The 17253-nt window shown below is 37.2% G+C and overlaps 1 protein-coding gene across 11 annotated transcripts in view; it reads left to right on the forward strand.

Annotated features, from left to right (window-relative positions):
* The window catches only part of cnksr2a (connector enhancer of kinase suppressor of Ras 2a), a 110408-nt gene that overhangs the window by 67465 nt on the left and 25690 nt on the right, over positions 1-17253 (forward strand). For all 11 annotated transcript variants that reach the window (XM_052113984.1, XM_052113985.1, XM_052113987.1 and 8 more), the window contains 3 exons: positions 3912-4105; positions 5839-5928; positions 14345-14553. In XM_052113984.1, coding sequence (XP_051969944.1) covers positions 3912-4105; positions 5839-5928; positions 14345-14553 — 493 coding nt within the window. The remainder of the gene's footprint in view (positions 1-3911; positions 4106-5838; positions 5929-14344; positions 14554-17253) is intronic.

The raw sequence follows: 17253 nt of genomic DNA on the forward strand, positions 1-17253 counted from the left end.
ATTTTTGGATCATAGTTTTTTCAATGATCAGGGTGGACTGGAGAAGGAGCTTTGTGTTGTGAATGTTAGTATATTTACACAGTTTATCAAACTAATTTTTTTAAATTTTTTTTAAAGAGCATATCCTGTTTCCCTGATATGCACCCTTTTAATGTTTTCACCCATTTCCTTCAATCCCTTTGCTACCATGGTTACATGAATTAGTCGAAGAGAAAATTTACAAAAAACTAGATAACTTTAGCAAGTATCAACATAATATTCTATCTACTGATAGTCTTTTTGTATTTGTATTGCTCCTTTCACAACACACATCGTTTCAAAGCAGCTTTACAGAAAATCATGCATTAACAGAAAGTTAAACTGTAATATCTATACTGTCTTAGTCATCATTGTGTTGTTTGATGAAATATGATTGTGAATTGTGTTTAAAAATAATTAAATAATAATTGTATTTAAAACCCCAGTGAGCAAACCGAAGGCGACTGTGGCAAAGAACACAAAACTCCATTAGATGTTGATCAATGTAGAAAAATAACCTTGGGAGAAACCAGACTCACTGTGGGGGCCAGTTCCCTTCTAGCTAAACAAGATGAATATAATGCAAATATTACTTATGTATAGTGCAAGTCATGGTTTAAGATTATTAAACTAAGTGTTACGTGTCAGTGTTTAAACAAGGATTTTGTTTGAACTGTAAGATTATTGACTAATGTCTGTTGAAGTCCATCATGGATTAACTGCAGAAGTTCACATAGATGCATTGTCCTTGTTAGTTGGCTGATGAAGGTTTTTGTTGGCAATTAATTGATAGTCCATCATTAGACAGAGGTGATGTAGGCAGAGATCAGTGAGGTGCATCGCAGATCAACCGGCCTGTAATTTCGGTGAGGTCTATCCTAAGTCCAAGGTTCAGACAATGGCATATGATGCATCCCATGTCTTATGGTTGGATTTGGCATCAGTTCATGCTCTGAAGTCCATCGTAATAGACAGAAGTGATGTCTGGCTGGCACCGGCTGCAATTAGTCATCATCACGCAGAGACACACAGCAGTGGAGTGCAACATGAAGCAGGAATGGAGCTGGATCCAGCCGGTTCTGGTGACCTCAGTATAGGAGTCCCAAGGTTTAGACAGGGAAACAAATAGAATAATATTAGCGTTCAATTTATGATCAATGTTTCTGGTTTATGGTTCCTGCAGACCTAACTAAAGCAGCCTAATTGTGAGTTGATGGATAAATTAGGTGTATGCCTGGCTAAATAGATGTCTTTAGTCTAGACTTAAACCGAGTGAGTGTGTCTGCATCTCGAACAGTGTTAGAGAGACTATTCCATAGTTTAGGAGCCAAATATGAAAAGGATCTACCTCCTTTTGTGGATTATAATATTCTAGGAACTATTAACAGGCCAGAATTTTGTGATCATCATGAATGTGATGGAATATAGCATGGTAGAAGGTCATTTAATTACTGTGGAGCTAGACCATTCAAAGCTTTGTATGTAGTTAACAGAATTTTTAAATTAATACGAAATTTAACAGGTAGTCAATGTAACAATGATAAAATGGGGCTAATATGATCATATTTCTTGGTTCCAGTGTCAGCACTCTGGCAGCTGCATTTTGGACCAATTGAAGTTTATTTATTGATCTTGCTGGACATCCTCCCAGTAATGCATTACAATAATCTGGTTTTGAGGTCATGAATGCATGAATTAGTTTTTTGACATCAGCAACAGAGAACATATGTTGTAATTTAGCAATATTCCTAAAACTGATCCATGTGGTACTCCATACTTTACTTTTGTTTGGTTTGACAATTCCTCATTTACAAAGTGGTAGCATTCTGCTAAATAGGACCTAAACCATGCTAATTCAACTCCACAAATGCCAAAATAATTATCTAGCCTGTTTAAGAGAATGTTGTGATATATTGCGAGAATGCTGTGATATATTGCATCGAATGCAGCTCTAAGATCTACTGTATAAGAACTAGAAGTGAAATGCAGCCACGATCAGATGATAAGACCAAGCCATTTATAACTCTAAGTGCAGTCTCTGTACTGTGATGGGGCCTAAATCCTTACTGACATTGTTAATTTATACTATTTCTCTGTAGAAATGAACATAGTTGGGAGGATACCATTTCTTCTAGTATTCTCGACATAAACAGGAGATTTGAAATCGGTATATAATTAGCCAGTTCTCCAGGATCAAGCTGTGGCTTCTTAATAAGTGGTTTGATAACTGCCATTTTAAAGTTTCTTGGGACATGTCCTAAGGATAGCGAGAAGTTAATAATATTAAGAAAAGGTTCTGAGATTACAGGGAATACTTCTTTTAAGAGCTTAGTTGGTATTGGATCTAACTTACATGTTGTGGCTTTTGATGTTTCGATAAGTTTTGTTACCTCTTCATGACGTATAACAGTGAAGGATTGCAGTTGCACATGAGGAAAATTATGAGACACTGTTTTCTGAGGTACTGTGACAGATAATTTCATAATTCAAATGTAATTTCTGAATAATTAAATTTTATCAATAATGAAGTCTGTGCTGCGACAGAATATCTGGTTCTGTTGAGGCTTTATTCCTAACCAATTTAGCCACAGTACTGAATAAACACCTAGGGGTTTTGTGGTTATTTTCTATGAGTTTAGCTACAGACAATATCCTTCCATGCACTGCGAAATACCTCTACTTTTGTATTCTTCCACTTACGCTCCATTTTCCAAGCTGCTCTCTTGAGAGTATGCGTGTGATCATTGTACCATGGTGCAGGCTTTTTTCTTAAATTTTCTTTAACGAAGGGCAACAACACTATCAAGAGTTCTAGAGAAGACTGTATTTATATATTCTAATATTACTTCAAATTCTTCTAGACGTTTTGGCTTACTGAGTATATGAGATAGATCTGGAAGATTATTAGTGAAGCTATCTTTAGTGGTCAAAGAATAGTTCTACCTGAATGATAGTGTGGTGTAGATTGATTAACATTAACTGATCACAGCATACAAGAGATGAGGTAAGGATCTGAGATGTCATCCCTCTGCAGTAGAATTTTTATAGTATCAACATCAACTCCATATGACAGAATTAAATCTAGTGTATGATAATGGCGATGAGTTGGTCTTGTTACATTATGTCTGACTCCAAGAGAGGTGAGAATACTGATAAATGCTAATCCAATAAGTCATTTTCATTATCTATGTGAATGTGGATATCACCAACAATTAAAGCTCTATCTACAGTAAATTTGCAAATTCACCAAGGAAATCAGAATAAGGCCCAGGTGATCTAAATACAGTAGCAAGGGCAAAAGACAAAATAGTTTTTTTTATTTAGATCTGACAGTGTCACCTTAAGCATTATTAGTTCAAAAGACTTAAACTTAAATTCTGTCCTCTGAGTAACACAAATCATTTCACTGTAAATTGTAGCAACACCTACTCCTTGGCCCCTATAGATGAGGCTCATGTTTATAACAATAACCTGGGGGAGCAGATTCATTTAAACTAATATATTCATCCAATTTAAGCCAGGTTTCAGTCAAACAGAGTGCATCCAAACTATGATCTGTAATAATTTCATTTACAATTAGTGCTTTGTTAGAAAAAGTTCTAATGATTAGTAGCCCTACCTTCATATGATGTTTATCTTTAATTTTGTTGTTGAAGTTTGACCTTAATCTAAATTAGAGTTTTTTAAAGAGTGAGTGTTTTGTGTTTGGTAGTTCGTGGAACAGACACAGTGGCTATGTGATATCTAGGTGATACAGTCTCTATGTGTTGTAGTTGATGTGACCTGTGTGATGTGTCAAGAAAAAAAATCAATTATTGATTAAGATTAATTTCAAACAATGATGTCAGTGGACTACAATTGTCTGATTAGATTGTGTTATGTTCTGTGTTTAGAGATGAAAAGGGGAGTATCCTGGGTGAGGGTGGGGTGCCAGTGGCAAAAGGGTCAGAATCACCAAACTCATACCTGGATCAAGAGTACCGACGCCGGTTTCCTCTAATGGAAGAGGAGTCCATCCTGTACTGCTACGAATATGACCACAATCATGTCCCTACATCATCCCGTCGAGACAGCACACCCACTTACGGTATGTAAAGACCCACCTCTGTGGCAGACACTTTTATTCCAAAGCAACGTAAACTTATTACAAGCATTATTATTATCTCAGGAGAAATGTTGGGTTAAGCGTCTTGCTCAAGGGCAAAATGGGGATAGTTAATGTATCACCATATGCTGGGTTTAAACCTGCAAATGTTCAGTTACCATACAAGATTTTTACCCACCAGGCTACACCATCTCTCATGCAGTGAAACAGATATTTTCTCTAAAAATATAGAAAAAATATTATAATATATTTATTTTCATATTGGATGTTTGGTTTGTGCCTTTCTGCACACCATAAAATGATTATTTTTTTCCCTGGCTTTACTGTAGTTGCCTGAGGGAATGAATATACGACCCATACACCCTTTAATAATTTGACACGCCACAAGCGCAATTTAAGGATATTCCCTCAATATATTTCTACAAACTAGTTGTACAGCAGTACATAGTGATTTAATTTTTTTTCTTTTTAAACAACCAGTACACCAAATCTGGACAATTATATTGAATCATCTTAAATTCAGTTTTTAAAAACTCATTTTTAGATGATTATTGGCTTTTATTATATTGATTGAATTGATTGATTTGAACTGCAGCCAAAGGAACTGACTTTCTCTATGGATCTTCTAATCATTTCCTAGATATGTTCTATAAAGCAGTGGTTCTCAACTGGTTTTGCTTCAGGATCTAAGCATTACAATGAACATAGAGTAGTAACCCAAAGTACCAACATTATTTATTGTACAAGCATAGACAAAGATGCTTGCAAAATTTGAAATGTCTTAAAATTACCATGAACTGCACAGGCTCAGTTATATGCATAATTATTAATGTTGCATAGGCTGAATAGAAAAATGTACAATTTTGTTTTGTATGTCTTTTGGATTTTGATGGTTTCATGCTCTCAGCCAATAAATTAAATACTATTATAAGCCAATAATGTATTTTTATTTTGTTATCCTAACTGTGCTTGATTTTATGGTTAGTAGCATGTTATTATTTGCATTTAGCATGGTTTTTACTTTTTAGTCCATTAATTGCACTAAAGTAATATGAATTCATATGTGGGTCTGTTAGCATTTCTGTGACAGCTAAAGGGTGTGCGACAATTAATGATGAGGAAATATAAACATTTAGAATTTTAGGAAAACCAAAACTTTTCCAGGGAAAGTGAAAGTAAAATAAAGTAAGGTGATTACTTTTTGATGAAGTAATCAGTAATTTGTAGTGGATTACCTATTTTGATTAACTTTCTCAACACTGAGAACCACTACAATAAATTATCGAACATGTTTTGTGTGGTTTTGCATTACTGTATATTTTTGAGAGGATTTATAAAGAGAGTGTATCGATAACAAGATTCCTGCATAGGGGAGTTAGTATCAGATTTGTAATTAAACTCTAGGGAGCTGGGCTGCGTGTTGCTCTGTATGTATGTTTGTGTATTATTACAATATATACAGAATTGAGATCTCTGCTATAGTTGTTAAATGCCAGCATGAAGCTCTGCAGTGGCACAGAACTGCTGACACACTCTATGCCCACTGCTTCTACAGAAATGAGAGGACACATTAACCAAGTATGACAGTATGTCTCACACAAACACACACTCACACAGACTGGTTCCATTGGAAAAATGGATTGTGCACTGTCATTTTACTTCCATTTCACACACACAAACAACCTGTAACATGTACATGTTGTTTGTATTTTCAGGTCGTCTAAGGCCCATCTCTATGCCTGTAGAGTATAACTGGGTTCCTGACTATGAAGATCCAGGTAGACTGAAGCGAGAAGGACGGAGAGGTGAGTTTCTTTCAGTTACAGTGAAAAAACAAAGTTATATATACACAGATCAGCCACAACATTAAAACCACCTGCCTAATATTGTGTTTATCATCATTTGAATCAACATTTAACCCCCATTATGCCTCAACAAATATCCCTGTGGTCACACTTGAGTATACACACACAAAATATCTATAGGGAGAGATTGTAGCAGGTAGATGAATTTTAATAACATTAACCTTCCCAATCATAGATAAATGTAATGAAGCGCACCTGCTCACATCGCTCGAAAACCTTTTTATTAAATGGTCAAAATTAACTCTAACTAAATCACACAAATTTGCTGGGAATAAAATACCTAAATACTTAATGCCCTGTTTTGGGCACTGGAAGGCCCCGGCTGAAAAGCCATTACTGGGCAGTACGTTGCCAGAGCCAAAGCTTCAGATTTAGACCAATTAACTTTTTATAAAATAACATATAAAGGGAATTAATTATTCTGTGGAAGCAAGGCATAGATCTAGTGGGGTCGGAAACAAATAATAAAATATCATCTGAGTAAAGCAAAAGCTTATGCGCCACACCTCCCGCCATCACCCCTGGAAAATCATCCTCCTTTCTTATCGCGGCTGCTATTGTTTCCAAGGCAAGACTGAACAATAATGGGGAAAGAGTGCAACCCTGCGGGTGCCCCTTATACAGAGTAAAGTAATCTGAAATTAATCCATTTGTTTGTACCGCCACTACCGGATGTCTATAAAGTAACTTAATCCATCCAATAAAAGTATTCTTGAACCTGTACATTTCCAAAATCTTAAAAAGATAATCCAATTCTACCATATCAAACGCATTTTCAGCATCAAGTGAGACGGCAGCGACTGAAGTCTGATCATTCACCACTTACCACGTGATATTGATGAAACGGCTAATCTTTTCAGAAGAGCTTCGGCCCCGAATAAACCCCACCTGATCTATATGTTTAAGAGATGTCATAACTTAATCGGTTAACCAACATTTTTAAATATTTTAACTTCTAACTGGATCAGGGAAGTTGGATGGTAACTCTTACACTTGCTTGGATCTTAGTCCTTTTTAAAATTCAGACTGATCTGGGTGTGGCAGGGTGGAGGGTGGGGCTGGGTCGTGATTCTACACACCCGGTCCCTTATCAGGCTAATCAATGGCTAATCAATACAATGGTGTGTAGAATCATGACCCGCTCCCGCCCTCCACCCTGCAACACTGGGCTTGTGTCATGGTTAGCGGAAGCTTTCCATACTTTATTGATTCCATATAAACTTTTGCAAAAGTGAATGTAGCATAAAATCTAAAAATTTCAGTGGCAAAACCATCTGGCCCCAGAGCATTACCTGTAGGCAAGGCCTTAATTACCTCAAGCTCCTCCAAGTTTATCTCAGAATCAAGAGAATTGTTTTGCTCAGCTGACAGTTTAGGAAATTTAAATGGTTCCGCAAAGTTTCTAATATCCTCTTTAGTAGACGAAGGTGTGGAAATATAAAGATCACGATAGAATTATTTAAAAGCATTATTAATCTCAGTGGCTGAGGAAAATATTTCACCACCAGCAGATTTCACTGAGGGAATGGTAGAAATGTTATATATATCTAGCCAGAAGCTAGACAAAATAATATTATATCTGTATTTCAGTCGGGTCAATTCTCTGAGGCCATTAGATGACATTCGGAGCTTCAGCTCTGCCTCTGCACTTTTAATGTTCCTTACCAATTCAACAAGTTCTTGTGCTTTGGATTTTTTGTTGAATGCAGCATACTTTATGATCCGGCCCCTAAGAACTGCCTTAAGTGCCTCCCAAGCCACGCCCACAGAGGATACTGAGGACCAGTTGGTCTCCATATAGACATTGATTTCAGCCTTAAGCATTTGTTGGAATTCAGGATTTTGCAAGAGGGATACATTAAGCGGCAAATATATGATTTTCTTTTCTTCATATGTGGCAACACTTCTAAACACACCAGGGTGTGATCTGAGGCTAAAATGTTTCCAATTGAGCAATCAACAACAGATGAAAAGAGTGACTTAGATATAAAAAAAAAAATTTATTCTAGAGTAAATCTTATGGAGTAATGAAAAAAGGACAGTCACTACCAGATGGGTTCAAAAGTCTCCAAAGGTCTTTAAGATTTTTCACACATCCTGTGAAGCGTCAGTGTTGATCTAGGGGGCTTGCACACTTTTGCCTCACCATGATCAAGGACTGAGTCCATCAAAAGATTAATGTCTCCTCCCAGTATTATATCATGAGGAGTGAAAGAAAAACGTGAGCATTAACCCCATGCAAGACAGCGCCAACTGGCATCCATCCCTCCAAACTCAAACAGTCCATGTACTCCTACAAACCCCCCCACGACAACCTTGACGTAAGATTACTCAAGTCCGGTGTTTCTATACAAATATTGTGAGACAGAATTAGACAGCAGAAGATAATATATAAAACAAACTCCAGCCAATAGGCAGAATAAACACAAAGAGCATGTAGATTCATCCATAAAACTGTTCTAAAGGTGTGACACTCTACAAAATAAACTCCAGCCGCTAGGTGGAACCAGCGCAAAAAGAAAATGCAGATTCTCAAACAGTCAAATTAAGGTTCAGTGAGCCGGTCCACTCAGCTGTAGCATGAGTACAACAAGATGACCCACTCACTCCAATGACTTTGCAAGAAATACTCCACAAAACAAACCCTTAGCCAACGGGAGAAATAAGCACAAAGAGCATGTAGATTCTTCCACTGTCCCGAAGGTGTGCCCCTCTACAAAATAAACTCCAGCCTCTAGGCAGAACCAACTCAAGAAAAAGCATGCAGAATCTTCAGTGAGGCAGTCCACTTGGCTGCAACGTGATGACTTGCTCACTCTATTGACTTTATGAAGGACATTGCTTGCTGTGGGCATATGAATGTTTAATGGCCATCCTTATCATCTATTCTCAATTTGTCCAGGAATATCAGAAAAATATCAAAAGCGATCTTCCATTGGTGTAAAAGTGTCTTGCATTCATTGAATCGATCACACTTCCCTCTTGTTGAATTCGCAAAGTCTAGGAACAAGAAAATGCTGTGGTTCTTGCAAGAAAGCCTTCCTTTAGTCCTTGCCTTCACGTAACAGAAGATCTTTATCAGATGATCTCAGAACTTTGTCCAGAATTTATCTCCCTCTGTGGATCGACAAGCAGGAACCCTGTGAGCTCGCTCAATTTTCATCTTAAGGCCTGCTGTGTTGAGCAGATCCGGAAAGAGCCCATCCAGGAATTTCACTGTATGCTGTCCCTCTGCTCCATCAGGGATTCCAACGATATGGACGTTATTCCGCCGCTAATATTCTCCATGTCCTCTAATCTCTCACAGACATGCTCCAAATCCACCTTGGTCTCTAGTGGATTAGCAGATAATACCCTCTCCGATGACTCCAGATATTTATTCCGTATCTCGACATCCCCCACTCTTGTAACTACCTCAGAGAATTTCGCCTCCATGGCAGTGATCGATCAACATATCCAAGTCAGCAACTACCTTCGTCAGCACTGCCGAAATGTTAAGCATCTCTTGCCGCATTTCCCAAATCGACTCCCAGGCTCGAGGCCTGCTCAGGGGCATCAGCTTAAGCACTTAAGTGTCTTTTAATGTCTCCAGAGCCTGAGGATTTTGAGTTATTTGACATATTGTCCTCTTAGAACAGTTATGGAACAGTGTATCTAATCTCACCAATTTATGTCATTAAAAGAGTTAAAACTAGCAAAGTGTACACAAAATATTTTTTTGCCTATTTTTAAGTATCCATTTCAATTGAATAACAAATTTCCATCTAATTGAATTGAAAAGTCTTGAAGAAAATGTAATTAATAAAACTTTTTACATTTAATTTTTTTGAAGATTAGGCAGTTCAATTAGATGGACATTTTTTATTAAATTGAAATGGATATATCTTGAAAATAGGCTAAAATATTTTTTTGGATTGCAGAGCTCGCAGTTCACACGTTCAATTCTCGCATGGCGTCACGTGACTTCTCTCGCTCTCTCTCTCTCGATCTCTCTCTTGCTCGCTCTCTCTCTCTCTCTCGAGATAGAGAGAGAGAGAGAGAGAGAGAGAGAAGAGAGAGAGAGAGAGAGAGAGAGAGAGAGAGAGATTATCCTGGTTAAATTAAGGTCAAATAAAAAAAATAATATATATATATATATATATATATATATATATATATATATATTTCACATTTTCAACAAGTTATTATGGACATGTAGATCAGCAGCGGTATTGCTTCATATTTCCGAAAAATGACACCGAATATTGAGAGGGAAAATATGTAATCGGTTTGTTTTTAACGATTGGAATTTGATTGGATTGTAAAATTTAAGTTATGGTGTTGTTAGTGGTAAACTATGGTTTTGTGGATTATCGAGGAGAGTTGTACTCAATTTAAGTTTGGAACATGAAAATAAGGATTATCTCTGGGTGGACAATGAAACTGACATTAAAGGGAAACTGACATTAATGGACATTAAAGGGGAGAGTAAATTGTTTTTGTAAAATAATTTTTAGAATAATGTTCACCATTTAGATATTTATTAACATTTTGTCATTGACATAATTTTGTCTTTCAAGTCAATATCTGTGAAATATTCGTGTTTAATATTTAATCATCATTTTCAAATGGATCTTTGTGTATCTATACATCTTTCTCCTCTTTTGTCACATTCTTTTGGATTTCCACTTGTTCTTTCTTTACTCTCAAGAGTGTTTCTTTGTTATTACATTCTCATGGCTCTTATTCAGCAGTGATGTTCAGCTGAGCTCTTTTCCATGGATCCAATTCTCCTCGCTGCACGGTGGCTCTGGACTGTGCTGGGAATCTCTGATGACTTCCTGTGGCAGCACTGCATGCAGTGCCAGGATAGCGGTAGCAGTCTCTGAGGACTAAAACAGAGCCAGTGTGTAGTAGGGCCAACACTGTCTCAATTGGCATCTGATTTAAAGTACAGTTCAGAACTCCCAACAGAAATTGTTGGACTGGAAGATTGTACACCTTCAGATGGCTCTATATGGTATATGGTTTTTCGAAGCCAGCTTTTTCTTTAACTTTAAATTCAACATGAAATGTGAAGCTTAAAAAAGTAGCCAGAAGGCCCAAGAAAGTAGTCAATGTGACTCGCAGTGAACGCACGAGCCACTGTGAACAAACTTCTCTCTAAGACCTAGACCTTGTATTAAAAGAATAGTTAACCCAAAAAGGAAAATTCTAAATTATGAACGATTCATTGGTATTCCAATAAAAATCTCACAATGCAATCAATTCCTGGTGGATAAAATCAAGTCCTATCTTAAGTTTTTCGTGTTTACTTGTAAATGCATCATATTAAATAAGTAAAATGAACGGTGATTCACGTTAACTTTAATGATTTTTTAGTTGTTTTGAGGTTTTGACATCAGTCAGTCCCATAGATATCTTCATCACTTCCTTATCATTATGTCAAAGTCTTCCTCATCATTGGCTACGTGGTTGTTATGTGGGCAGTAGCCTTTGTTTTGACTCACTCATGTCGTGTCTTACTGCTTTCCCACGCTAAAGTGTTTGTTTTCTTTCGGTGGTCTCCTTAAGGACTAGCTGCTGTCCAAACCTCTCTCTGCTCTTTCCTTTGTGCCATTTGTGTGTCTTTTATATGTGTTTGTGTGTTTGAGTGAGGGGGTGGATGCTCTGATCACCTGGCTGTGTCTCCTAGCTGCTATTTGATCCTGTTAACAGCTCTGTTTCTCCATATTGTGTAGAGATTAGCATCCTGATAGCTCTCTTATAGCCCTCTCTTTCACTAACTCTCTCTTTTCCTTCAAAACTCCAGGCAAAAATGCAGGTGGTAAGTCTGCCAGATGATGGATGATTAAGAAAGAAATAGGCACTCGAAGGAGATTGTGAGAGCAGGGATGGAGTGATGTTAGAAAAGAATGTGTTAGAATGAGAGAGTGAGAGATTTGAAGGAGGGTCAGTAAGGATAAAGATGTAAAAAATAAGCTTGTCGTTTTTGCTTGGGATTCTGGGTGTTTCATTATTCCCAGTAATAGTGAATTTTTTCACTTTTCGTCCTACCAAAAGCAATCTCTGAAATGCATGCTTTGCATTCAAAATGTCAGTTTTGAGACATTTATTTCCTCAAAGTTTGAAGCAGTGTTGGGGAAACTACTTTAAAGCTGTAGCTCATCAAGCTGCTAATTGCTCATAATTGAAAAAGGTTCATTAAATTTGACTGATTTATTAAAGCTACCCTTCTGAAAAAAGTTACTCTATACTCTATAAGCTACTAAAATGCAGCAACTAACAACACTGAAGCTATATATCCTCTTTAATAAATAACCCATCTTAATAATATATTATTAATGTATTTATTTATTTTGCTATCAGAGCAGTATTTATCTGGTTTAAAACAATGAGGATCTCAATTAGGTAAACAGTATTAAACAGCATTTGAATAGATTTATTTAGACCACAACTAAATACCACAAATAAAAGTTTTTTTTTTTTTTGTAGTAGTAGTCGTTATTTTAACCTGTTGGGAAATTTTGTTTCAACAAGTTTCTAATGGGGCCATTTCGATAATAAGACAAATGAATGGACAACATAGAACAGTAGACATCTCTAAAAGATACATAAGAATGCATTGTCCACAGTAAACATACTATCTACAATTCCCAATCCCCCAAAATGTACACTAAATATCACCAATAAAACTTAAACCATAAAACATACTATATCATAATTTGTACAACTCATAACACAGTGATCAATATCAGCATTTATATAAACGTTATATTATATTGTGATATTTTTGTAATTAAAATGTATATCTCTACAAAAACTCTACTAAAATGTTGTGCAGATGCCTGCACACGTTCAGAAATAGTTCAGTGAATAATATTTTTGAACTGGTGCATTGAGATGAACCAACAAATGAACCGATTCACTTAAATTAATATGACTTGAATCAGATATGAGAGAAAATTACAACCTCAGTTTTTTTCTGCTGTAAAAGTTGCATGTGCAAAACAGTATGAACAAAAATAATTGCAAGTTGCATTTTGTCATGCTAAACTGCTAGCTTGTTGCTGGAGAATATTTTTGAAAACACATGAGCTGCTGTCACGATTTTAAAAAATTAAATTTAATTGGTAGCATCACTACTTTTATAAATTACTCCCCAAAATTGGTTTGAAGAAACATAAACCAACATTGTTATTGATGGATTTGTCTGCACATTGGAACTGGTTTTTAAGATGCATTCACTTGTCCATTTTAATGAGTTTAATGCAGAAGGTAAATACATTTTAATAATTCATGAACTTGGATGGGACAGGGTTTTATAAAATGTAGAAAAACACTAATAACTACCACCAATAATTTAATCTCAAACCGTTTTGTTTTATTCTCTTTTTCTTAATATAATCCAAATTATAATTTAATCCTAATTATAATTTATTGTGACTGTACAACATTTTTCACCAGTCTAGCTAGACATGTAAAAATATAAACCTACCACTGCTTTAACTTAACCATCAGTTAGAATGAAAGCAAGGGGTACAAGAGTGAACTTCTTCTGGAAGCATGATGTTGCCATGGAGACTCACAGGAGCTCTCATGAGTATTTCACATCCCATTGGCTGCTGCCGGGCAACGGTGGACTTGGGCATGGGAGCAGGGAAGCCCAACAATGGCTGTGGTGGTTCCTCAATGAAAGGGCATGCACAAATCAGGGCTACTGGGAGCCTGTTCAATTGGCTCTTAAATATGGCTGTGACCAATCAGCTGGTTATGCCCATTAGACAAGAATAAGCCTTTAGAAGTTTGATTGGTTTTTACTGATTTGGGAAGAGTGTACAGGCTTAAATAGTGCTAATGATAGGCCTCTTTAAATGGAAGGAATCATTGTGATTGGCCATTTGAGGTTTGAGTATTACAAGAGGGGTTTGGCTCAGTTGATTGATGGGAATACTGATGCCAGAATATTTAGGGATTTGACACTGCAGTGACTAGAGTGAGAAACAATGTAATACTTTTAGGAAAGGATTGGCTACATAAGAATATAGTTTTACTGAAATACTCAACAAATCCTAACCATTAGACATTTACAAGATTGTTTATGGCTGAAAAACTATGCATAATGGTAATTTTTCACTGCATGAGGGTGTAGCTTAATGGTTAAAATGTTGTCTGGTAACTGAACATTTGCAGGCTTAAACCCAGCATATGGTGATACATTAACTATCACCATTTTGCCCTTGAGCAAGATGCTTAACAGAACATTACTCCTTAGATAACAATAATCCTTATTGTTAAAAATACGTTGCTTTGGAATAAAAGTGTCTGCTACATGACAAATCGTTTTGAATGTATTTTTCCTTTCTCCTTCTCAAAGAAAACTCTCTGTTGCGGTACATAAGTGAGGAGAAGGCTGCAGATATGGCAGCTCGGAGCATGAAGAGAGACACTGGGAAACGAGGCAAGAAAAAGAGTGAAAAGAGTGGAAGCCCCACCCACTACGCTCTCCTCCCCACCCTCCAAATGGAGGTACTCCGTCAAGAATCCATGAACACACCAAATCCAGACTCCAGCTCTCTTTACCATGTGAGTTGTCTTTGTTCCATCCATGTCCTTTAAAGGCAAGTCAGTTCACTCTGTGGCCATCTTGGACAGAAACTTATAATGAATTTAGAATGTAAAATTATACTTATAGTCATATTTTTGGTACAAAAATAGATTTAGCTGAATAATTAAATGCCATATGAGCAATCTCAAACTATTTTCCAATGATTCCCTATTTGCAGCTATTTGATAGATTATTTATGTAAATCTGTAGTCTGATCTCATGAAAATTACTTGACTGTGGTGTGTGTGTGTGTTGTAGTGTGGGCTTACTCAGTGAGACTGGGCTTCCTGTGTGTGAAGTTATTAAGAGTAGATGTGAGATCTGGCTGTATCTTACTGTCGTTGTTTGGAGGGAAGGCTGAAGCGGATGTTCTTACTACATGATCGCTCACACAAAATACACACACAAAATCTCATAGATGCAATGGTTTTTAAATTAAGGTAATGATATTTACTGTACCCTAACCCTACCGCTAACACGATCTCTTATAATAAAAAAAACTGTTAATATCAGTATTTTTTAAAGCAAAACATGATTTAGCTGATCTATTAGCCTTTCAATAAGTAAGGACTATTTCAAATGTTCACTATATATTTTAGAATATATAACAAATGTGGTCCTCACAAATTCCGTCAAACCTGTATACACAAAGCCATAACCATACCCACACAAGCAAAAATGAGAAATATTGAAATAGATATTCAGGTAAAACTAATAGTTTTGGGAAAAAGTGACTTGCTGTGTTGTGTTATAGTATGCATATGGAGGCTGAGTAAGCAGATGGTGGTTCTGCAGGGGTGGGTGGGGCTCTGTCATTGTATCATCTGTCATAGGGCATGGAGTGACGTGATTGGCTAAGCTCTATCTGAAACTTATGCAGCTGCATGCATGAGTGTTTTTACAGGGCTGTGATTGATCCAGGACTCAGCCATGTGCTTTCTTCATGTTAATATTTAGAAATAAGCTTAAAATCCTGATGCCCACCAACTGCATCAGAGGGATTGTGTTGGTTTGGTTCTTTCTCTCAAGTCTAAATATAGAAACATATAAAGGGATGCCACTCTAAGGTCCCAGCTGGGGTGTCACAGTCTTGCATAAGGGTGACTTTCACAGTGTATCTCACCTGCAGCTTCTGTTTGTAGACACTTCACCATGGTAATAAATGTGTGTGTCAATGTGTCCTGCCTCATCTGATTTGCAGGGGGTGGGGGGAGGGACTCTTAGACTCTGCTTGCGAACTCTGCTGACCACTCTATCACCATGGTACTGGACCAGTACCAGAACCATAGTGCTGGTTTTAGCATTCTAGCAGTCTTGCTATTGTCCTACCTGTAGATGTCAAAGAGAGAAGAGATGAGATGAGAAGAGGTGAGATGAGATGAGAAGAGACAAGGTGTGATAAAAAGTGTTGATGAGACCAAGAGAAAAGACGTGAGGAGACAAGAAGTGGTGAGAAAAGTTCTGTTTGTATGTGGTCTGGAGCTGCATCAGTTGCTGTTGTTAACAGTGGGGCTTTAGTGCCGACGTTGCAGTCTGAATTTAAGTTTCCTTAATCAGTGCCAGCACCCTGACCTCACACTCAAGGAGAATGCTCACACATTCTGACCACTGGGGACACACACAAAAGCATAGCCCGTCGCAACACTTTAAACATAACCCAGAGCCAGATACAATATTTGTGCAACCTCCCTGACTTCATCAATTCCCATTATAAGAAAACCACAGTCAAAAACAGACCCCTTGAGACAGTAAGATATCAAAAATGACACTTACCTACAGGTTTAATTTGAAAACACTGTTACAAAAGTGATAAATGCACATGCTTTGTGGCAATCATGGAAAGCATATGCCAGCATGTCAGTTGTCACAGCAGAAGACGTCTGCACCATATGTCTTGTGAACCCAGAGCCTGTTGCCATGTGGCATTACGCTGTAGCCTGATGGTCCCAGCATGCTTCCTCCAAGAGTAATGTGAATGGAGAACAATAGTTCAGATTAGCAATTTGCTTTTTTAATGATGCTAAGAGACCTGGAGCAATTTGTATTACCCACATCAGAGACAGAGTGAAAAAGAAACCAGCAGTTGGTTTCAAGCTGGTTTATGCTGGCTGGTCCTGATTTGGTGCAACAAGGATGAGAATGGATAGTCATTTCAGAAGAAAACATGGTGTAAGAACAAGAGATGGATAAAGCAGTGGACAAAGTAGAAAGAAATTAGGAAGAAGTGGCTCAAAAAACAAGGGACATACTGTAGATAAAAGATAGAAAGAAAGTGCTACCCTGAATGGAGAGCTATTCAGTAATAACAAGAGATGCAGGTAAAGTAAAAGTGCACATTTATGTCCATGCCACATCCTGAGATGTAGCCACCTTGTTTCCTCAAGGCAAATGGTTCGTAGTCTTTTCATATTGCCGTATTTCTCTGAGGATAATGATTCCTGATACAAAAGTCATGCATTTTTGGAGATCTTTGGACCACTGATGCACATCTCATTTTGATGTCTTGTAGAATTCTAGTAAAGTAGTATCTGGATGCACTTTTCTGTTTAACATCCAAGTGGCTTCTTCAGTTGCAGAATGTTTGAGATTCCTTAAGATATTGTAAGACTTACCAATCACTGTAGGAATTACCCTAGACCACCACCCCCCACATTTTCAGAGGTGCCCTACTTGAATCC

Source organism: Xyrauchen texanus, chromosome 41 (genome assembly GCF_025860055.1).
Source record: "Xyrauchen texanus isolate HMW12.3.18 chromosome 41, RBS_HiC_50CHRs, whole genome shotgun sequence".
In the NCBI taxonomy this organism is placed as follows: domain Eukaryota; kingdom Metazoa; phylum Chordata; class Actinopteri; order Cypriniformes; family Catostomidae; genus Xyrauchen; species Xyrauchen texanus.